At 53.5% G+C, this 22,148-nt stretch overlaps 4 protein-coding genes across 4 annotated transcripts; 2 read left to right on the top strand and 2 right to left on the bottom strand.

The window, feature by feature from the left end:
- Positions 1-2,438: 2,438 nt before the first annotated feature.
- LOC34622922 (transcription factor SPT20 homolog) lies at positions 2,439-4,911 on the top strand. Its single transcript, XM_026336883.1, has 4 exons — positions 2,439-2,525; positions 2,899-3,930; positions 4,066-4,221; positions 4,495-4,911. The coding sequence occupies exons 2-4, from the start codon at positions 2,923-2,925 to the stop codon at positions 4,909-4,911; spliced, it is 1,581 nt and encodes a 526-aa protein (XP_026192668.1). The 5' UTR covers positions 2,439-2,525; positions 2,899-2,922.
- A 751-nt stretch (positions 4,912-5,662) lies between these two features.
- Positions 5,663-7,527, bottom strand: LOC34622923 (superoxide dismutase [Fe]). The gene is made up of 5 exons (XM_026336881.1): positions 7,513-7,527; positions 7,127-7,241; positions 6,806-6,924; positions 6,497-6,665; positions 5,663-5,907 (listed from the first exon to the last, which is right to left on the bottom strand). The coding sequence occupies exons 1-5, from the start codon at positions 7,525-7,527 to the stop codon at positions 5,663-5,665; spliced, it is 663 nt and encodes a 220-aa protein (XP_026192666.1).
- A 3,084-nt stretch (positions 7,528-10,611) lies between these two features.
- On the bottom strand, positions 10,612-14,535 carry LOC34622924 (serine/threonine-protein phosphatase Pgam5, mitochondrial). Its single transcript, XM_026336880.1, has 7 exons — positions 14,350-14,535; positions 13,335-13,672; positions 12,863-13,038; positions 12,567-12,673; positions 11,597-11,790; positions 11,109-11,366; positions 10,612-10,762 (listed from the first exon to the last, which is right to left on the bottom strand). Exons 1-7 carry the CDS (start codon positions 14,533-14,535, stop codon positions 10,612-10,614), a joined length of 1,410 nt encoding a protein of 469 aa, XP_026192665.1.
- A 238-nt stretch (positions 14,536-14,773) lies between these two features.
- On the top strand, positions 14,774-19,524 carry LOC34622925. Its single transcript, XM_026336879.1, has 6 exons — positions 14,774-15,192; positions 15,822-16,179; positions 17,145-17,232; positions 17,993-18,103; positions 18,275-18,356; positions 19,281-19,524. The coding sequence occupies exons 1-6, from the start codon at positions 14,774-14,776 to the stop codon at positions 19,522-19,524; spliced, it is 1,302 nt and encodes a 433-aa protein (XP_026192664.1).
- The last annotated feature ends 2,624 nt before the right edge of the window (positions 19,525-22,148 follow it).

The raw sequence follows: 22,148 nt of genomic DNA, 5'->3' as shown, positions 1-22,148 counted from the left end.
CCGTCTTTGGACACAGCCGGTTCCCTCCGTTCCTCTGCTTCTTTTGCAATAAGCCCCCACCATACCTTACAGTAGGGTACAACTGTTTCTAAGGAGCAACTCGTTCAAATCTAGTTTTGTCTGTTGTAGGTACAGCCAACACATCGCCAGTTCCTCCTGCAGCTGAGGTGTATCGACACTCGGAACAGCAGCGGCAGCAGCATTATCGGCAGAAGCAACAACGCTCCTCGCAGCACAAAATTTCAGCTAGCTACCCATTTTTGAATCATTTTTGATCCTTCAAAGACTTTATTCTGCTGCCTCCACAAGTGTGTCTGCCTCTCGGACACACTGGCGTCTCCGACACGGGCGTCGTTACAGCAAGCAACGAACGGCAATCGACTTCCAAGGAGGCGCCCGCATTTTTCTTTGATGGTTCAGAAGCGCAACGCTCGCAAGAAGGCACGGTCTGTTGCTCCTTCCACCGGTGCACCCAGCAGCAAATCAAAACCTCTAAAGGCTAGTACCGAGAAGATGAGTGCTCAAGAGAAGGCACTGCAGCAGAAGCAGCAGCAACAGGCAAAGGCCGAAGCTGTTGATGCGTCCCCGATGAAGCACCAACAGCTGCAAGAACAGGCCGCTACAAGAGAAACAACTCCGGATGAAAAAGATGAACAGGTACTCCAGGAAGAGCAGCAGGTGCGACAGGTGCAGATGACGCAGAGCAAACTGCATGAGCAGCAGCAGCAACGGCAAGAAGCAGAGTGGCAGCGGCGTTCGGATGGAAAACAACAGCAACAGCGGGAACTCCAGGGGCAACAGCCACATGAGCAACGTCAACGTGCCTCAGAAAAGAGTCCTGTTCACTGGAAGCAAGATGTAGTAGACAAGCTCAGGCTACCAGGTAAAGGTCAAAAGGGAATGTGCTAGCGCTCCTGCCACTTTGGAGTGCAGTTGCGGGTGTCTTTTTCAATGAACGGGCTTAAGCGGAATGCATTTCTGCACTATAGATATATAAATTGCCTCTCTCTCTGCCCTTAGCCAGCGCACACTTGTGGGACCTGCACAAGAAAGTGCACGCGCATCTAGGTCTGTAGGTACATCAAGCAACATATTTTCTATCCTCGATATAAAGATATCAACGAATTCTAGTGGTGCTGCTGCAATGCCTTGCCGTGTATTTGCAGGTCCTGTACTTACCCGGGACCAGTTTCTCCGAGCTTTCGTGGATGGCTGCTCTGGCAGCACTGTCCAGTTGTGCAATGATGTTTTTGAGCAGCTGAAGAGTAGAGGCTTGGGGGGCCAGCCAGACACTATCGCAATGCCTACGCTGTTGCAGTTGCTGCAGCAATTCCACGAGCCTGATATCCGAATCCTCAGGGAAACGACACAAAGGCTTTCGATGAACTTTAAGAGTAAGCAAAAGCACTCAATCTAAGGCCTGATTTCTTGGTTTCCCCATAATGCCTTGTGGCTGCTACCTCTCGTTCTCCGATCGCTAGGCCTCTCTAGTTCTGCCTTCAGGGTGCCCTCACATCTCGAAGCGTGTCACCCTGTGCTCCTTTCCTTCCCTGGCATTCCTCCCTTTTTTCGCTATACTTTTCTTCTATTCTGTGAGGAACGGAGGCTTCTTTGGCTGCGCCTGCCTCGCTTCGCTCTGCTGGTTTGAGCTTCTATTGGGATTGGTTGCCGGGGTAGGAGAGGCCGTTTACAGATAATCTCTACACGCCCTCCTACAGGGCGCAGCCGTTCACGCAGTAATGGTCACTCCAACTTACTCTATGTGCATTTCTAGTCCCCGCTTGAATGGTACATGCGTGCGTGTTCAGCCTTAGACGAAACGCTTCAGCGATTACAGGGTCGCTCGTCTGCACACGAGTTCGCCGGCAAGTGGCTACTCAGGTGCGTGGCCCCAAATACGCGAGAAATTCAGCATCTTCAACGATCCATTGTTTCTGCTCCTCTTCTTTTCGTTCCTAAGACTTTATTTGGCAGCCTCGCAATGCTATACATCGAGCACTTCTTTCGTCCGTTTTTCTTTCTGCCCCTCCTTCTGGCTGTATGTATGTATGCCTGCTTGCCCCCTCCCTGCTCTTCCGGCGTCAGTGCGTAGGATGTCTCCGTCTTTATGCCCTTGATATACAGACGCTAGCGCTTGCCATATCACCCCCTTGCAGTCTAGCCTTAGTTTTTGAGCTTGCAGTTCTTACTGGGGAAACGGGCTAGCTAGTGCACAGCTCTAGAAATGTCTTTCTCCCTTATTTCCTTTCAAACGGATCACAAGAATCACCAGTTTACTCTGTGCAGAACCCGGAGCAAGGAGTTGTTCCGAGTTTCTCTCTGTTCCCCTGCATCCTTCTCCGATTGTATGCAGATATCTTCAGCGCCTGATGGAAGGCTGCACGTCAGAAGCAGAGCTTCTGCTGAACCGCAGATCCCCACAATATGCCGTGCAGACCTTTAACCATCAGCTCAAGGAGGCGCAGCCATACTGGGAGAGGGCTGTAGCTGTTGAGCACAAGCTTGCCTTGGAACAAGCGCGCGTGGTCAGTGGGTGTATATGTGTGTGCGTATGTGGACGCATGCGGCCTACGAACGGTGCACTCTGTGCCCGGTGCCTCGGGGCATGCAAGCTGCATCGCGTTTGTTGGTTGAAGTGCTCTCTTAGTTGGGCCGGTTGTCTCGGGTGTCTACCTCTCTAGCTTTGTATTTTCAACCTCGTTGTGTGGCTTCCGTCTGCATCTCTGCAATTTCTGGGGTTTTCTCTGCCTCTTTCAGCTGTGCTGTGCTGCTGCATGCCTCTATTCTATCATTACGTTGCACAGTAACGCAGGATGCCCACAGCAACTTCCCTGTCTTTCCGCTGTCATATTCATGCGACACCCGCCTCTCCTGTCATGCGCACGCTATGCGTTGCAGCTGGTAAGCAAGTGCCTCCAGAACATGCAGCTGGAACTAGAGTCGGATATCGAAGAGCTGCGGCGCCTTCAGCTGGCAGCAGAAAAGGCAGCGGCAGACCGCAAAGCCTCAGCAGCTGCCGCTGAGCGCCTGCAAAACATCACGCAAGATGAAGCAGACCGACTGGGACTTAATGCGGCTTCTAACGGCGTCGTAAATGTGCGCTATGTCTATGAAGATGGTACGGAAGTCACCAACCCAGCGCATCTCCCCGAAGGTGCACGGGTGGCGGAAGCAACAGCTACTGCAAATCTTCAGGCTACGGCTGCTGCAGCAAGCGCGGCAGCACGCGCAGCAGAGCAGCAGGCGCTCGCCGCTGCAGACAGCATGGCACAGGTCTCCAGACTTCAAGGGGCTTACGAGGCCACAGCAACAGAACAGAACACAAGGCAGAGCAGTATTCAGCAGCTGCAAGATTTCTACAAACAACAAACACTTCAACTCCAAATGCAACACGAACGCAATAGGCAAAATGGCAAAGCCCAAATGCCGGAGCAACAGCAACCGACGGAACAGCAAAAGCAGCAGATACAGCAGCAGAACCAGCAGATGCAGCAACAGCAGAGGCTGCAACATCAGCAGATGCAACAACAACAGATGCAACAACAGCAGAGGCTGCAACATCAGCAGATGCAACAACAACAGATGCAGCAACAGCACCCGCAACGGCACCAAAGTTTCGAATCTGTTGCTTCACTGCCGCGATTTCCCCAAGTATCTACAGCTCCAATGACAGCCGCACTACCCACGTGGCTAGCCGGAAACAAGGAAGCAATGCAACACTCAACGCTTTCTGCCACCAACTCTAACGTCGGTAAAAGCAACCTGCCAGGGAGCCGCATGGTCTCCATGCAGCCGCCAGTGCCTCATACCAACGGGCCCACCCCAGTGCGACCTGAAGTGGGCACATGGAAACGGACTATTAGCACCACAGAAAAGACGGAAATATACATGAGACGAGGCAGAAGCAAACAGCCTGGTAGCTCATCAGATGCTGAACAGGAGCAAAAGCAGCAGCAACAACCGCAGCGTAGCCTCAGCATTAGCAACCCTTTAAGAAGCGCTGGAAAGCTGCTAGAGGCACTGGGACTATGGCAATCCAGCGACGACGAACAGCAGCAGCAACAGCAGGCTGAGCAGCAGCAACAGCAGCAACAACAGCAGCAACAACAGCAGCAACAGCAGCAACAACAACAGCAGCAGCAGATGCAACAGCAGATGCACCAGCAATTGCAGCAGCAACAACAGATGCAACAACAGATGCAACAACAGATGCAACAACAGATGCAACAACAGATGCAACAGCACCAACCGCCAAGAACGATGATGACTTCTTCTCTGCCACCCGTATCGTCTGCAGTTCCCTTCGGTAGTATGCCGCCTCATATTGGCGGAGATGTCGATATGACGCGTGATATGTCGTTGCAGATGGAGCAGCAAGTTCAGCAAATGCAGCAACAGATACAACAGCAGCTGCATCAGCAGTTCCTACACCAAGTCAGAGCTATGCAAGGCGCCTCCGCGTCGTCCCCCATGGATATACCCTTCCCCATTGCCCAAGAACAGCAGCAGCATGCGATGCAGAAGCAAATGCAACAGCAGATTCAGCAACAGGCCGTAAAGCGCATTCCTGTTCGATCGCTCGCAGAGGTGCCAAACGTGCAGCTGGGGGCATCACATGTAGTGGGGGGCCTGCAGCAAATCGAAGCCCTAACCCCTGGCCAAATTGAGAAGTATGCGGAGCACTATGGCATCTATCCAACGCCGGAGGCGGCAGCGGCTGCATTAGGGGGCGTTCCGCTGCAGGGAGTCGGAGCAATGAAGACACACGACAACGGGGGAGCACATTTGATTCAGGTGCAACAACAGCAGCAACAGGCCCATGGACATCAGTTCAGCGGAACTATAGAGCAGGTCAATTCCATGAAGCAAAGACAGCTTATGCGGATGCAAACGCAGCGGCAGAACGCTTAGCCTGCTGCCCCTTGCAGCACAGACGTGCACCATCTGCTCCTCGGCAGAGAGCACCCCCTCTGGCTGGTCCTCATCTCGCCGCCACTGGTGCACATCCTAAGTAAGGAGCAATTTCTGAATAGTGACACCTTCTACGAATAAAAGGATCTCCACAATGCCGTCTACAGCAATTTCAGATCGTCGCACTGGCAGTTGCAATAGCAGCACTGGGCGAAGGATTGCCACTGTTTCTGGCGCTACCGGCCCAATGCCTTCAATAATTTAATGGATGGCATGCATCATATGCATGCGCGTACAGTCATTACTTCCACGCATTACTATGTTTTCGTGGCTTCCTGATGAACAGTGTCAGCTGTCGGTCAGTTGCCTCGGAGCCGCCTACACATTCCAATCGTGCTAGCTTCCCTTGTTTTAGGACTAATCGAAGTTTTACGAGGAACATTTGATGCTTCGCTGAATAATACTGGGTAGCTGTATTTCTTGTCGGACACCCGAAGCAGCAGCCAGCCGTGTTTCAAGCAAACAGCACCAGCAGTATACAAAACGGCACCCTAGAAGCGTAACGAGGTGTTCGTCTCATATGGAAGGGCCTTCCAGCATCTGAAAAAAACTGGTATTCCCCCCCTCAAATTTGTTCCTCATGCTGCTGTTTGGCAGCACATCATCCTGTGCCTCTGTGGCTGCAGGAGAAGTAAGCAGGCCCCTCACCGCGTTAAGAAGATGGGGGCACATATGCGGCATATGTTACAGACTAGTATGTTTCGAGCAGATTGTTCATGAACTGCTCATTGACGAAGTGCCAGTTGATGACACTCCAGAAGTTTTCGAAATATTTCGCTCTGTCGTGTTGGGTATCAAGGTAGTACGCGTGTTCCCACACGTCACAGCAGAGGAGGGGAGAACAACGGGGAGCGATGGAAAGCGGGCACTGCGCATCATGACCCTCCAGAAACTCCAGTTTGTCGTTCGACGTGTTGTACACTAGCCACACCCAACCTTCACACAGGCCGAAACAGCGAACAGATCAAAACCGCATAGGAGAATGTACAAGAATGCATAGGTATGTGTGCATTAAGCAAATAATCGACAAATTAGTGGGTACCAGGAAACAGACGAGCCCAAACAGCCAACGCACTGACGCTCAAGCAGACGGCGCTGGAGAGAGAGATGTCGATGCAGAGATAGTCATCTGTAGATACCGTGTTTCACGGAGCAACCTTGCACTACAGTGCAGTTAATGCACAGACCACCGACGGAGAAATAAAGTGTACAGGCGATAACACACAAGAGCGGAAGGAAGGCAGTAGATTCCGTCAGGACGGCGGCAATGAAGTAAAAGGTGGACCCTTCAACGGAGGCATTAGATAAAATAAATATTTTAAAGTATAGAGACCCTTAGTTGAAGTAAGTCGCTAGCCAGCTGCCCACTGTGTTTCGCCTACAGGGGTGCCGTGTGAGCTAACTGTACCTAGCTACTGCCTTTTGCTCTGCGCTACTTGATGTCCAGAATGCCATCAGCTATACAGCCCCGGTATACGCTTAAGTGTGCATACACCTGGATGTTGCCGTATGGGTTTATTCATACCTGATCCAAAGTGTCCCAAAACTTTCTCCTTAAACTCATTTTTGAAGTTCTCGAGCGACCCAAAGTCCCTTTCAATTCGTTTCAGCGTTGGACCTAACGGAGAGCTTGTGTCTTCGTCACGAGGGCCTAAGCAATTGAAGTAGAAACTGTGATTCCAGACTTGAGCTGCCTGTAGGCCCATCCGACGTGATAGCAGCACGCAAGAAGACTGACTAACAAGCTCAAGAGCAAGGGCGTGAGTCTCAGCAAACACGAAAGAACTGCACCAATGCAGCTGTACAGACAGGGACGACAGCATCAGCACCGTGCCTGATTATAGATAGGCCCCTTCTCGGTTTTGATGATGCTCTCAATCTTCATATGCGCGGGATTTTCGCTGTCTTTCACCAGCGCGTTGAGCTTGTTTACGTATGCCTGATGGTGCTTCCCTGAAAGCACACCAAAAGAATAGAAACGCACGTTAGACCCTCTGCAGCGCGCAGCATGGCTGCTTTAGAGTGCTCAGACAATCCCTCTGACAATCGATATGCGTGCCGCTGGCCGTAGGCCTGTAGCGCACCACTGGTATGAAAGGGGAACCTGAAAAGCAGACAGAGTGCTAGGGATACAGCGGATACAAAAGCACCTTACCATAGTGGTGTTCGAGGGTGCGTTTAGAGATGTGCGGTTCCAGGGCATCGAGCTTGTATGGCAAAGCCGGCAAAGAGAACCTCTCGCTCAGGCGAAGGGCTGTCCTAAAGAGCGCCTGAAGAAAACAATATCAAAAGGGAAGAAAGAATCACAGGGTACTCATGAACTAAGCAGAACACAAAATCAATAACGCAACATCGGGTTGGAAGCGTAAAGAGCGAGGATTTCCCAGGTGTTCGAGGCAGCATGGGCAGCGAAAAGTCAGAGGGGGAGTAGAACTGCACTGATATAGGCTCGAACTCGGCTTAAAATGTTGTTTTCAATAATTTTAACGGAGAAAAGGGCAGGAAGAATGACGAAGGTGGCCTGGCGGCTGCATAGTAAACCGGAATACACACCATGTTGAATCACCGCTCAACAAGAAGTTTGCAGAACTGGAGCTCTAGGATTTAGTTTTCTTTCTTCAGATAAGAAAGTATATTTGGGAAATATTGGGGAATCCCACGGCTATAGGCGCAGCCAGGCAGCTCGTGGCTTAGAGGGCTGAGAGAAAGACAGCATGGCAGTGGTTGGTAGACTAGCACTTGGACTACTCTATCCCCTTTCCAACAACCCCCGCAAAATATAAATTCCCGAAATTCTTATGCTTTATTTTGCTGCAGCAAGTACTGCACTAGTAAGGCATAAATACCCCGGCATGCATATTGTTCGCCCAGCCTGCCAAGGCATGGGCTACAAGACACTGCGGGCAGCATAGCTCTGTGCTATGCCTTCAGGAAAAGAGCGCCCCTCACTATCGAGTCTGTAGCATTTAATAGTGTTGTGAGATACCTAAGAGGCTGCAGGATCGTTTTCTGTGAGCACCAGTACCCTTCACGAAAACGCGCCCTAGCGACTGCCTAATTTAGGATTTTGCGAATAGATGCAGCACATATATCTTGCTTGAAGCGCTTAAGACGGGGCAGTCCTCTCGTATTATTCCCACCTGTGTGACTGCTTCCTGGCATATGGAGTACTTTCCTTGCGTGCCTAAGAACTGGATGTGTAACGGGGATTCGCCCCCACGCCGTGGAAGATGGAAAGAGGGCTACACCTCTTTGTATCACTATTCAGTTCTTTTGCAGACCCCCTTTCTGGTATTTTGTGATCTTTAGGTAGGGCATTGGGGCTTCTCACCGAGGTATTCGCTGGTGCCATCAAATCGGGTTGCCAGCCGCAGGCTTCCTTCCTAGCTGATGTATGGACTTCTACAATAAAGAGTCCTTTCTTGAGTCAGAGCTCCACAACCAATTCAGGTGGTGAATCAGCTACCACACCTGACTTTCAACCTGCGGTAGCCCAGGTATACCAATACATTTTACGGGTGATCCATGGGAGCCCAAACGATGGTGGCAAGGGGAGGGAATCTTGTTTTTGTACTGTGTATTAGTAAGGGCTTCCTGTAGTATTAAGAAAGATGGATCAGACAAGTAGAGGCTAGACGTAAAAGGTTTGTGCATTCTACCAACGTGGGTGCGTATGCCCCATATGCACTGAGGAGGATTCGTTGCAAGGCATTACCTAGCGACGTAATCAAATTGTAATTTAGCATATAGATGTTCCTATTGCAGCTAACTCCAAGAACAACGCTATCGATACAAACTCCATGAGGACTGTGTTGCTGAGTGATCTCCACAACCCCCATAGTTGTTCTCAGGGCCCAGGCAAGTGACGAGCACATCACAAAATTTTTGTAGCACTTCTGCAGCAGGGAGTAAGGGCCACAGGTGCTGAGAGTCTGCCTGCGGCTAAGATTCCCTGAACCCTTCTTGTAGCACGCCCACGTGTTCCTTTTTTGGACCGAAAAGTGGAAGCAGCATAGTTTGATCTCATAATTCCTCAACAGAAGCAGCTCTCATGGGCTAGGCATTGCTCATATAAACTGAAGGCTGATGGTACATGCCCCAACGTCCGTTGCACTTAGGTCTAAGCACCAAGTGCGCAATGTGCGACGGACACAGAAACCGACGAGGACAGTCAATGGCACTCACCACAAGCCAGATTGGGTTCTATTCTTTCTGCAATCTCTGTACTTTTCGTCAGTCGTGTTTTTATAGTGTGCTATATTCACTCTTTCTTTGCAGCTGCCTGCTGCTCTCTGCTGAGCGTCCCACTGCATGTAGCCTTGCCCGTTCAAAGGAGCAGCGCTGGAGGTTGCCATTTCAAAGTACCACAAGGGTTTGCGTAATCTGCCTCTGGCAAGGCGTGGCCAGCCACATCCATGCGTAGCCCATCACTGTGTCTGTATGTATGTAAAAATATGTGCATAGGTATGTATGTATGTGTGAATGCGAAGTAAGGGGCCGTGCATTTCCTCAGCAAAGACGAAATAAGCTAAGTTGAGGTGGTTCTTTGTAGTCTCCGTTTCTTCGTCATATTTTGTGCAAACCTTGTTGCCTGCCCCACCTTCCCTGCCTAATTGTCAATCGTAAACCCCTGTGCAAGGAGATTCGTGGGTACCCAGTTGTCATACGCCGTTAGAGAAGGCAGCCGAAAGAGTACTGGAGTTGTGGGTGGTATCACGGAGCGCTGTGGCTGTAGCGCATACTTGAGATAACCACGTAGCCCAAGCGTGCGCCAAAATCGCAGCCCCAATCGACGCGATGGTTGCAATACCAAGTTAAGTAAGGTACATTTCGAGTTTGCAGGGCACTGTAAAAATGCTAAAGTGAAATTTCATTTGGCTGCGCTACGAGGGTGGAATGCGCATACTGGGGGAAAACATCCGAACGCCTCCCGACACATGCGTACGTATGTATATTATGCATGTGAACAAGCCTGCAGTGCAGCCGCAGAAGAGCTTCCCTATGAATAGGACAAAAAGACACCGAGAAAGGATGGGAAAACTCCACTGCCCGCGCAAGAAGAGCAGCAGCAGTGCTCGCTGCTACTGCTGTTGTTGCTGCCGCTGCGAAGGCCGGGCACCCCGCGTGGCGTGTTATCTCAACGTGCACTGCTCTGCTTGTAGATATTATTCCCATGACTGCAACACTACGCATTTGAGCTGTAGGTGCTTGCCTGCAGCAGCAGCGGCGCTCGTTTTCGCTGCCCTTGCAAGCATGCCTTCTAGGCATCCAGTGCAACAACATTACAGATGAGGAGAGAAGGAGGCATCGTTGCGTGCATTTCTCTGGCGCTCCTCCGTGTTTCGACAGCAGTGTCCGTGTGGCTGCTGCCGGCAATAATGGTGCACTGGCGTGGAGAGGAATAGGGGGGCCGAAATGTGGCAGCACGTTTCGACGGATTTTATGAGATTCTACAGATCGTTGCAATCGCAAACGATCCAATACAGTACTCTCCTATGTGCGTGTCAGGCATTTTAGGCCTCCGCCAGCAGGGGCACCCATCTGCAGTCGTGCTGCAGCAAGCCTCTAGGCAATAGCTCAACACGCGTACCTATCCACCTATCGACTCACCCTTCATTCAAGGATTTAGAGAAGGGCAGCTCATCGGTAAGTGATGATTGAAGGATTGAGGTGGCCAGTGTCTCCGAACTGCCGCGCGGAAACGTAGCCTCTTCTGTCTATGCTAAGCCACGTGATGCCGCAGTTGAAGGTTGCCAAGCGCAGCCATGCGGATGCAGGCAACTGTAGGGCCCTGCGACACACAGGAACACCAAAGCAGGAAGGCGCGCCACATGTGAGGAACAAGTTTCGCGCGACTCAGCGGATGAACCTGCGAAAGCGCTGCGCCACGAAGGCCACTACTGCCTCCTGTAAAGGGAGACATATGCCACAGCAGCGACTGGAAGGATCCCACACACAGGTTGCAGAGAGCTGCATCCAAAGAATGTTATCAGCAGGTGGAATCCCTAAGCATTAGAAAGATGCATAAGAGATGCATGAGAGAGAGCCGCTCAAGCGGAGAGAACCCTTTTTAGTAAGTCCACAAGTACACCTTGAACACGGGAGCGAGAGGGGCATGGGTGGGGTGGTTGCCTAACCGGCAGAAAAAATAGCGAATAACATTTCCGTGGCACACAATAATGCTGTATTCCTCTGTTGGGAGGGGCTTGCTGTTTGCGGGAGTGCTGCTATTGGCAGTGGATTTGCTGTTAGCGGTAGCAGTCGCAGCCGCCTCTGGCTGCTGCTGCTGCTGCTGGCGACGGAGCAGTAACTGCTGCTGCTGCTGCTGTTGGAGATCCGGCCCGGTGCCTCTGTAGAAGTACCGCCTAAATGCTTCTTCGATGCGCTTGCTATCCCTGAAGACACAGAAGAGCGAGCAGTTCGCGCGTGCGCGGGGGGAGTGCGTGTGTATGGCCAGCAAAAACAAGAGGCCATCCCCCCCTCCCTGCGAAGGAGGCCGCCTCGAAAGCGTGAAAAAACGCATCCAGTAGCCAACCGCGCGGCACCAACAAGCACAACCAACAGCACCAGACACGCGAAAAAGCATCAGAAACGACAGAGACAGGATGAGAGACGAAATACTGACGCTTCCACAGTGGCAGGCGCTGGGTGAAACACAGTCGAAGGGGGTATAGGCATAGCAGGAACGCCTTCTGCCAAAAGGGGGTCTTGAACGGTTGTTATTCCTGGTGTTGTGTCCCCCAATTTAGAAGCAATAATCTCTGCCGTTTCTCGAGCTCTCCTCATGTTGCTGTGATAGATGGCGGAAACCCTCTTATCCTAAGAGACACACTTACGAATATACGTGTACATCCATGCATACAAATATATATATATATATATATATATAGAAATAGAGAGAGAAGTAGAAAGAGAGAAATAGAGGGAGAAATAGAAATAGAGAATAGAGAGAGAATAGAGAAAGAGAAATAGAGAAAGAGAAACAGGGAGAAAAATATATATATATATATATATATAGAGAGAGAGAGAGAGAGAAACGGCCGGAGCGAGCCAGAATGCGGCAGCGCCAAAGGTGCGCGTGCTTTGTACTACTGGCAAAGAGATGGCGTGTGGACAGACACCCTTAGGGTATTATGGTGCGTGTGCAAAGACGTCGATACGGAGATGCTCCGTGACAGCAGAGGAAGATGGAGGCAAGAGAGAGCGAGAGACTCATACAATCCAAAGGCACTCATGGTAACGGTAAGCCGTGTTCTAGAAGCCAGGGTTCGATGCCCATATGTTTTCAGTAGTCTGATGATCTAAAATACGCAGCATTTCTTGCCCCCCTTACTGCCTACTGCGGAACGCGTAGTAAGCTAACAAACTATCATAGTTTGTGTTTCTCGTTCTGTCAAGCTGCGTTGTGTGTAGCTGATTACTAAGTGCGCGCTCACGGCGATCTGCCAAAACACTCCCGTTCCTTGCCTCCGTCTCCCCCTTTGCAGCTGCAGGCGCAGCTAAAGCCCTGTGTGCCCCTCTTACTAGTAGCTAGTCAGGCAGCTAGAAGCTAGCCAGCCAGCTAGAAATCAGCCAGTCAATGCAAGCATGCGTACCTTGAGTACTGCCTTGAGCCGTTCGCCAGTGACTTCTGCTTGGAGGCGCCCTACTGACGTTAGTCCGAGGGCTTCGTCATCTGTGGCATCGACGCTGTCAAACTGAGCTGCAAAGGAAACACCACCTCACGCACGCTTGCTGGGGGTGAAGTTGAGGCTCCTGCTGGAGCGAGCGATGTGCGCTCAGTGGAGAGCTGTTGCAGCCGAGTTTGTGGCCCTCTGCTGCAGACGCTGCTGCTGCTGCCTCTGCCTGCGCACGCTGAAGAGACGCTTTGCCAAGTGACGAAAAGACGCACCGTGGCGCACAAGAATAATATGCCGCGTGTAGGGATTTTGTTGTGGCTCCTGCTCTGGTGAGCCTTTTGCGAACCTCCACGCATCCCACTCATAATTCCAGCTTCCCGGCTGCTGCCTGCCGGTCATGCGGCCAGCGAAAAATCTGTGCGCAGACAAGAAGCGAAGGGTGGAGAGACTGCACAAAATCTGGGAAGCACGAGACTGTTTGGAGACACACAGAGAGGGCAGGCAGCGCGCAGCGCACGAGTGACTGGACAGCGGGACGCCTTGACTATGATGCATGCGGATTTGGCTGCGATGCAATTATACGCCGGGAAAACACGCGCATACACCTTCCAGCCGCGTCACGCGTGGATCAAGGGGACGCAGAACGGGAAGGCAGGGGTTAAGGCGTCCAGAGGATCTGCTGGAAAGGCAAAGAGGCACTTCCAGCGGCCTCAAACGCGCGTGCAAGGCTGCCCTTCTCCCTACCCGGCGAAGCTCCCAGAGAGCACCACTGCAGCCAGAAGAGGCAAATGGACGCCCCAAGGGTTGCCTCCGTCCACGGCCTCGTTATCTCCATTCAAATCCTCATGATCTGAAGCACGTCCTTCATCGTCATCAGAGTTTTCTGTTGCATGGCACGCCGATCTCTCTGGCTCCGGATCGCTCGGCGGTACCGCTATTTTCTCTGCCGTTTCTGCTGCTGCCCTGTGGCTCGTCGTAGTGGAGTGCCTCTGCGGCAGTCGTCGACACCACAGGGGGACTGTGGAGCAGCCATCCTTCGCGAGGCTTGCGTAGGATGGACCTCTGAACACCTGCGAAGCTTCCTGCGAAGGGCCCCATGTGCACAATTTGCGAATGTGACGGCCCTCCAGTGCCCTACCGACGGCGGGCCGTAGCAAACGCATTCCTTTTGGCAGAGTCCGCGCTGCTGCACCCTGATCGACGAGGAACCGGCTGGCGCTGCACGAGGCAGGGGACGGGGTTGCTGGGATTCAGAGAAATCCAGGCATAGGATGCGTGCAACAAGAAGAATGGGACACCGAGGAGGAAAAAGGCGAAAGAGGGAGAAGAAAAAGAATGCAGTTGAGTCGGGCCGGGCGCAACAGCGGGTAAGCCAGGCGAAAAAGCGGAACGGAAAAGGCGTTATGAGAAGATTTCCCTGACGCATTAAATTACTAGGGTTCACGAGTCATTCCTGTCATAGGGTTGCTTCGAGACTTGTTGTCGGCGGTTGTGTGGCGCAATGCCGAAGACAGCCCCATGCGCGCAGAGGCGTGGACATCTCCCAATACACCCCAAAACCGACCGGGAAAGAGCGGGGATACGGCGTACAGGTAGAAGATCCTTGTTACTTGCATCATGCGGTAAATGGTACTGTGAAAAGCACGCCTTCCTGTCATTTCTTGACAGCATGTTGCTCATCAAGAGCCCCTGCGCCTTGCGACTGTTTGCCGCCGCTGCGCTGCCGACGCTGGACACGTGTACACGCACATCCGAGCACTGGAATACCGGCGTTCCCAGGAGTATTACGACCAACTGTGCACTCCTGCTTCCACAAATGGACACAGGGGGCCCTTCGAGATTGCGAAGATTTTCGAGAAGATCCCTTGAAAGCAGCCTTTACAAACCAGCGACCTCCTCTCCTGGCACGCAACAGTCCGTGCAGCGGATGTCTGATTCCGACCATTAGCGTCACGGCAGAAGCACCCAACAGCCCGAAACAGCAGCAACAACGCAGAAGCCTCAGCGCAGGAGTGCCGCAGGACCGAACTTTGCATTCCGAACGCTTGCGTGTTTCGCATGCTTCGCGATTCTTCTCGTGGAGAAAGCGCAAGCGCAGAGCGGACGAGGGCGCACAGGGCCAGAAAGCCCCTAGGAGTACAGAATTGGGGCCTGAGGAGTCAGCGGCCTCGCGAATTCGCAACATGGCGGGGGCACGAGCGATCCTGCCTCCCAACAGAAGCGGCAGTCTCTCCCTGCGTGTCTGCGCACGCTTCTCGTGCGACGCGAGCACAGCAGCAGCGGCGAGGGCAAGAGAACAACCTTTTTCAACAGCGCACCCCGGTGCAGGTGTCAAATGGCATTCCCAGAAAGTCCTCTCCGCAGCGAATCCTGATGGTGGCAGTATCCGTGCATCCCGCGAAGGAAGAAGGTTCCCGGCAGCAGCAGCACAGGAGGGAGGGTTGGCGGGAAAGCAGGCAGCAAGTACGTCTCAAAAAGAGTCGGAGGGAGGTCACTTGCTGCGTGAGGAGGCTTTGCGCATGCTGCAGCGGACTGCAGAAGTGGAACCTCACGATCTCTCTTCGTGGGTAAGGAGCGTGCACCTGCTCTTTGGCTTGAAGGAGTAAGCCTTTCGTGCTCGATTTTGCACATTTGTGCGCGAACGCTTTGAGGTTCCTTCAGATGGCTGGCTGGCCCGAAGAGTTGGCCACCACTGTGCCTCTACGCGCTGCGTGGCGGGTGTGCCTCTTGTGCGTTTTTTGCGACGCCATCGCGTTTTTAATGCCATTTCACCCCGCCTTCTCCATGCGAGAAACCTTTTAAGCCCCCCTCTCAGCTCCCCGTCCCCTCCCTTGCCTTTCCCCCCGCTTGCTTCCCCCCTCCACTTAGGGGGATACATTGATAGACAGATACATATATATATATATATGTATATGTACATGTATACATGCTTCCTCTCGCTGGCCTGCGCTGCTGCTGCCTCCTGCTCTGTGCTGTGCACACGGCTTGCTTCGTCTCCCGCGTGTAGCATTCTGTATTGTGGTATTGTGGCGGCATAGTCCGACGTTTCAGCTTCCTAAGCACTTGGCTGTGTGTGCCTTTTTCCCTACCTTCAATCGCCGACCTTCCTCTCCCCCCCTCCCACCCGTCTGCGGCGAGCAGGGCAGCAACAACCACAGCACCCCTCCCTTCCCCCCTGCCTTGCCTTCATGAGCACCTTGCTGTCACTAAGCCTCCTTCTGCGTCCTTCAGATACGAGAGGCTTCGCGCTGCAGCTCCTGAAATGCTGCGCCTCGTCCGCTTCCTCCGGCCTGCAGAAGCGGCAATGCTAGCACACCACGCTTCACACTTCTTCGCTGCCCGCAAAAAGAGGGACAGAGAGGACAGACGCGAGAGAAGTCTTGCAGTGGGTGTAGCGGGCAAAGGGCTGCCTCATCATGCACAGCAAAGGCGTGTGCCACAGCCGTCTCCAAGTCGAGAAGACGCGACGGCGGAAAGGTCCTTCCAGAACGCATGGTGGAACGCTTTCTGCAAAGCAGCGCTTGGAATTCTGCAGGATGCAGACGGCCGGGAGACGGCCGTCATTCTCGCCGCCATTGCTGCCTCACAGGTGTGCATTGTGTACAGTGTGTGCATTGTGTACAGTGTGTGCATTGTGTACAGTGTACAGTGCGTACAGTGTGTACAGTGTATGCAGTGTACAGTGTGCATTGTGTACAGCGTGTACAGTGTGTGCATTGTACAGTGTACATTGTGTACAGTGTGTACAGTGTGTGCATTGTACAGTGTGCAGTGCGTACAGTGTGTACAGTGTATGCAGTGTACAGTGTGTACAGTGTGTGCATTGTACAGTGTACATTGTGTGTACAGTGTACATTGTGTACATTGTGTACAGTGTGTGCATTGTACAGTGTGCATTGTGTACAGTGTGAGCATTGTACTGTGTACAGTGCGTACAGTGTGTACAGTGTATGCAGTGTACAGTGTGTGCATTGTACAGTGTACATTGTGTGTACAGTGTACATTGTGTACAGTGTGTGCATTGTACAGTGTGCATTGTGTACAGTGTGAGCATTGTACAGTGTACATTGTGTGTACAGTGTGTACAGTGTACAGTGTGTGCATTGTACAGTGCACAGTGTATGCAGTGTACAGTGTACAGTGTGTGCATTGTACAGTGCACAGTGTATGCAGTGTACAGTGTACAGTGTGTGCATTGTACAGTGCGCATTGTGTACAGTGTGTGCATTGTACAGTGTGTACAATGTGTGCATTGTACAGTGTGTACAGTGTGTGCATTGTACAGTGTGCATTGTGTGTACAGTGTATGCATTGTACAGTGTACATTGTGTACAGTGTGTACAGTGTGCATTGTGTACAGTGTACAGTGTGTACAACGCTCGGGACAGAGGCGGCTTCGTGCTAGGCGGAGACAGCGATATGCAGAGAGACGTGGATAATACAGAAGCAACACGTTTTTGAGCCGCACAGGGGCCGCTGGTGAGAGCTCAGCAGCAGCCAGAGGACGTGAAATTTCCCCTCGTAATATGCCATTTGCGTTTCATTCTGCTGCAGACGTCGCAAACCGAGTTGGTATCGCTGCTGCTTGCAGAAGCGGAGGCCTGGGCAGCCGAAAATTCCCCTCGAAATAATGCGCTCATCCGTAAGCGGCTGCACTTGCTGCTACTGCTCTTGGTGTTGCCACTACTATTGCTTGTTGCACATGCTACACGTGCTGCACATGCTACACTTGCTGCACATGCTACACTTGCTGCACATGCTGCTACTCTTTCACGCACTGCTGGTATTGCTGCTCCTGCTGATATTGCTGCTCCTGCTGATATTGCTGCTCCTGCTGGTATTGCTGCACTTGCTGGTATTGCTGCTCCTGCTGGTATTGCTGCACTTGCTGCTCTTGCTTTTGCCAGTAGGGCTGTTGCATCTGCACTTGCTGCTGCTGGTGCTACCGCCAGTGCATTCCATTTGACTGGTTTTCCTCCGGGCCTTTTCAGTCACATCACATGCATGCATGCATGCATGTGATGTGACGGTGAGGGGGGGAGTGTGTTTGTCCATCCGTGAAGTGTGGCGGTTTGTCTGCGTGGGGGGTTGCTGCTGCAGTTCATTCTTTAGGTCGCATCGGCTCGACGGGCTGCTGCGAGGCAGCGACGGCTGCCATCTGCAAGTCTCTTCGGGAGAAGCAGGAGCAGCTGAACGCCATCGACTGCTGCATGAGCAGTACGTCTCCCCCGTCATAGGAGGCTGTAGGCCTCCAGAGCTGCCATTATGGCGTGCGGCTGGATACGGAGACGCTATCGACAGAGGCGGAAGCCTAAAAAAAAGGATTCGTTGCTGGGAGTGCAAAGAATCAGGATCTAGCGTCGAGAGAGCTTGGAAGTCAGCGTTTGTCTGCATGCGTACAGTTCACGGTGCGGCACGCCTTGGCCTCAAAGATCCGGCGTTCTACGAGGATCTTCTTACCAGGGCAGAGGCGTTGTTGCCGCAGATGAATGAGCACAACCTCTCCATGATAGGTGCGCTAATGGCGCAGATCCTAGCCGTATTTTGCAGAGCTTTCGAGACTTGCAGCCGCAGGCCGTTCGTGCGTGCTGCTCTCCTCCTGTTGGTGAGACCTCCTGCCTCCCAGCTTCGCAGTGTATGCGTCTTCGGGGCATTGCATGCGTTGCGGCGCTTCTTTGCTGCAGTTTGGGGAATGGGGGAGGTTGGCGTCCGACAGCTCCGCTTCCTCGCTTCTGCTGCCGAGCATCTCTTGCGAATATGTGACGCGTAAGGCTCATGGTCTCATCCGCGGCATCCTTCCTCCTTTCTTCGCGTTTTCCGGAGCTTTTTAAACCCCCTCTCTGTGACTTTTTGGAGCTGCTGCTGGAGGCGCTGTTGCGCCTGTACGCACGGTCTCCGTTGCTTGCCTTGCCTATTATCTGCCTCGCGAACTGTCGAAATACGCCTTAGCACCCCGCCTCTCCGTCTGCGAAAGGCTGCCTCGTGCCCCTGCAGCGCAGCTTGCATGCGGTCCAAGGACGCTGCTGTGTGCAGGCGGGGAGTCGCTCCCCATTATGCGGCTCCGATACTTTGGGGCTTTAGCCGCCTGTCTTTTGCATCGCCATCGGTCCTGCGCTTTGTCGATGGCGCGCTGCGCAAAGTTGACCGCATGCAAGCGCTCGACGTGTGCATCACGTGCACCGGTATGCGAACCGCAAATGGCAGATCCTCGAACCTCGGCGCTGCTGTGGATTGCAGACGGGGAAAGACGAAGGGAAGTAGTGAGGAAGAGGGAGGGGGAGAGCGAGGGAGGAAGCGCGACCGCAGCAGCTGCGCTCCTCCGCGTGGCTCGTGCTTGCGTTCTCCCCTGCAAGAGAGTCTCTTTGCTGTGGGGTGGCTGCTGCTGCCGCAGCAACTGCGAAATTGGGGCTGTCTGTACACACGCAGCCGCAGCTGCAGCCTCTGCTGCGCTACGCTGGACAGCTTCTCCAGCAGGGAACTCTCAGGGAGCCGAAGCACCTAACAAACTTGGCGGTTGTAAGGAGGAGGGCATCTGGGAAAGCGATCCTGCATGCAACGTGGCTCGCACTGCTGCTGCTGCCACTCCCACTCTTCCTTTCCCCCTTCTCCCTTTCTGCTGTGTGTCTCTCTTAGCTCGCGTCCGTGTGAGTAAAGGCTTCCGCACACCTTTGTATTGAGGCAGTTTTATAGAAACAACAGCTTGCCCTACTTCCTTGGCCGCTCAGACGCAGTCAAGAGGCTTGTCCTCCTCCTTTCGCGCGTTCTTCCTCTTGCTGTCTTTGCGGTAGGGGTCGTATACCGCCGTGTCTCCTCGCAGCGATGCCGCGCTGTTTTTGCGCCTCCTGCTGCTGTGCAGGCAGGGAGCACGCTGGATAGCAGCCTCTCAGTCTCGGCGTTCTGGACGCCTCTAGGGAGACTCTTGGCAGCGGGGTAGGAGGCACTGGGAAGGGAACGGGGGCACCCCAGGCTGCCGTCTGCTCCAGATGCCAAGTGTCTACGCCTTCGCCCAGGCACTTGAGACTGAGCCACGCACAGCGAGGCTCACGCGAACGCAGTGGTGCACACGCGCTGCTGCCTTCCTGTGTGTACTGCTGCAGCGCCTCACGACTCGTCCCTAGAGACGCAGCGAACGTCGCTCTCTGTTTCCAACGGCTGCATCACCGGCAGCGCAGTCGGCAGCAAGGCCTATCTCTGCGCGCCGAATCGGTTTGGATTGCGGAGTTCTTCAAAAGGCTGAATGACGTGAGGAAGCCTGCGTTCAAAACTCTTTCTATGAGGCCCCAACCAAGAGCAAGGCGCCGTGCGTGTGTCTCGCACAGACCAAGGGCGAAAAGGCGGCGCGATGCCACGCTGAAAAAGACTTAAAAAAAAGCAAATGCCTGTCTCCTGCATGCACATACACGCACACTGGCCGCCTTTGGAGTCCGCCATTCTGCAATCCCACTTGGGAGACGCTAGCAGCTCTTGTTGGCTGGCGCTGGTTTCTGCGCCGTCTTTGCCTGCTCTCTGTATTGCAAAGGTTCATGATGCGTCTCTCAGTCGTGGCTGCTGTCTCTCTGGGTGTCTGGGTGTGTGCTCCGTCTGCGCAACAGGCAGTCACTGAGGGCCTGTGGGATTCGGCTGCACTGCGCGATGCTGCAAACGCCGCATTCGCCGCTGCCTCCGTTGATGCCGCTGCCGCCACATCGGCAAACCGCTTCGATGCAGAGACACCAACAGAAGCAGCATCTTTGAACTCCCCAGCAGCAGCCTTGACTCCCCTTCTGAAACTTGCGCTGGCTCTCTTCTACCGGGAGGTCTGTCTTCGCCCCGACTCCTGGGTGTCACCTCCCTTTATGGTCGACTCTGCCTCCTTCGCTGCTGCTCTGTGTGCTGCGTGGCCGCACGCTTCGCTTCTCTCTCTGTAGCCTCCCCATGCTCCACTTCGCCGGGGGGGTGTTTGGGGGGGTCGTCAAATCTGCTTTCGGTGATTCCAGTTGCTCCCACCTCCTCCGCACGGTCGCTACGCCTTCTTGCGTGTGCTCTATGCGCCGCCCTCTATCTCCCTTCCCTTCCTTGGCAGAGGGGGCTCTGGCCTAACTGTATGTGGCGTATTGCTTCATGTACGGCGTGGACGTGTGCGTCTGCCTTGCGGCGTGGCTTGCTGCGAGAAGCAGCTAGCTATACATGTCTCGGTGCTCGCTAGCGCCTCGACGTCCTACGGCCTGCGAGAGCGGATGTGGTGCTCATGATTTGTCGTTGGTGCTTTTGCAGCAGAAGGAAGGAGGCACCGCTTCTCCGCAGGATGTAACACGCCTCCTTGGCGGCCTTGCTCTTTCAACTCCACCGGCAGTCCCTTGTACGGCAGCAGCAGTTGCGGCAGCCGCAGACATAGCTGAGAGCGCAGCAGCGAACAAGCATTTGTATTCAAGAAAGCAGCAGCACGCAGTTGCGGAGGCTCTCATGAAGGTGAGATGTCCGTACACCTCACAGGGGACGGAGGATACTGAAAGGAGCCCCATTAGTGCAGCTGCGGTCGGGGCTTCGCGCTTTGCAATTGTTGCGTGTGCCGATGGTCTTAATGAACTTTTCGTTGCAGCTTGGTCTACAGCCGGACGGCCTGCGCGACTGGCTGGAGAGCTTTTCTCCCAAGTGCCGACGCAGAGAGGCGCAAGAGCTGGTGGCCGCAGACGGAGAGGCTGAGGTGTATGTACAGCTGGATGAGGAAAATCCCATACTAAAGGAGACTGGCACCAGACACACCGACACTGACGTCGCGCACTGATAGCAATTTTGCGTCCATCCCGCCACCTACTGTTTCGCTTTGCAGCCAAATAGATTAAGCGTGCAGCGAGGCCAACGGGCGCGCTCCGTACGAAGGCCTGTCGAAGGTCTCGTCAGGTACATTACTAGCACGTGCGCCAACTGTTGTGTTTGGCACGCGAGTAAAACGTAGTTTCAAAGCAAAGGTGTACATGCTGGTGCATGGTATAGCGGTATGCTCATGTGTTGTGTTACAAGTGGCGGTAGCACGTATCTCCGCACAGGAGCTCCCAAATACTGACGCAGCAGTTTGGCTCTAAGTCCATCATGAGTGTAACCTAGGGATATGCCAACTATTCCTGTGAGAGATATTGGCAAGGTCAGACGGCAGAGGCGCCGCTTGGCTAGTGTTTGAGATAGGGGATCACCGCACAATCGCTCGATCATCCCTCCCCGGGTGCACCCTCCCAGACGTTGCTAGGCACACACGCGGGAAAGACCTCGATAATAGTACTTTGTTGCGTCTTTCATCTTTCAGTATACAACGCAAGGGCCCCCTAGCTGGGAGATTCAGGAGAGCAGCATAGCGGTACCCTGAGGGCTGCGCAAAACAGAGCTCTACCCGACACAGAAAACCAGATACCCAGTCCACTCGCGCATGCGGTATTCTTTCTGCATTCGCGGGTTGCAGTGGAGGGCGCGCGCTGAGAGGGTGACTGCGAGTGGGCACCCGCAGGCAGGCATCCACACCCTCGCGCTTGGTCTCATCATGCTCCGGTGTACAGACACACGCAGGTCCGGAAACTGGGTGTCCGT

Source organism: Cyclospora cayetanensis, unplaced genomic scaffold, assembly GCF_002999335.1.
Source record: "Cyclospora cayetanensis isolate NF1_C8 unplaced genomic scaffold, CcayRef3 CcayRef3_contig_151, whole genome shotgun sequence".
Lineage (NCBI taxonomy): Eukaryota > Apicomplexa > Conoidasida > Eucoccidiorida > Eimeriidae > Cyclospora > Cyclospora cayetanensis.
The sequence above is the reverse complement of the archived record's forward strand: the minus strand, read 5'-3'. Positions and strand labels throughout refer to the sequence as shown.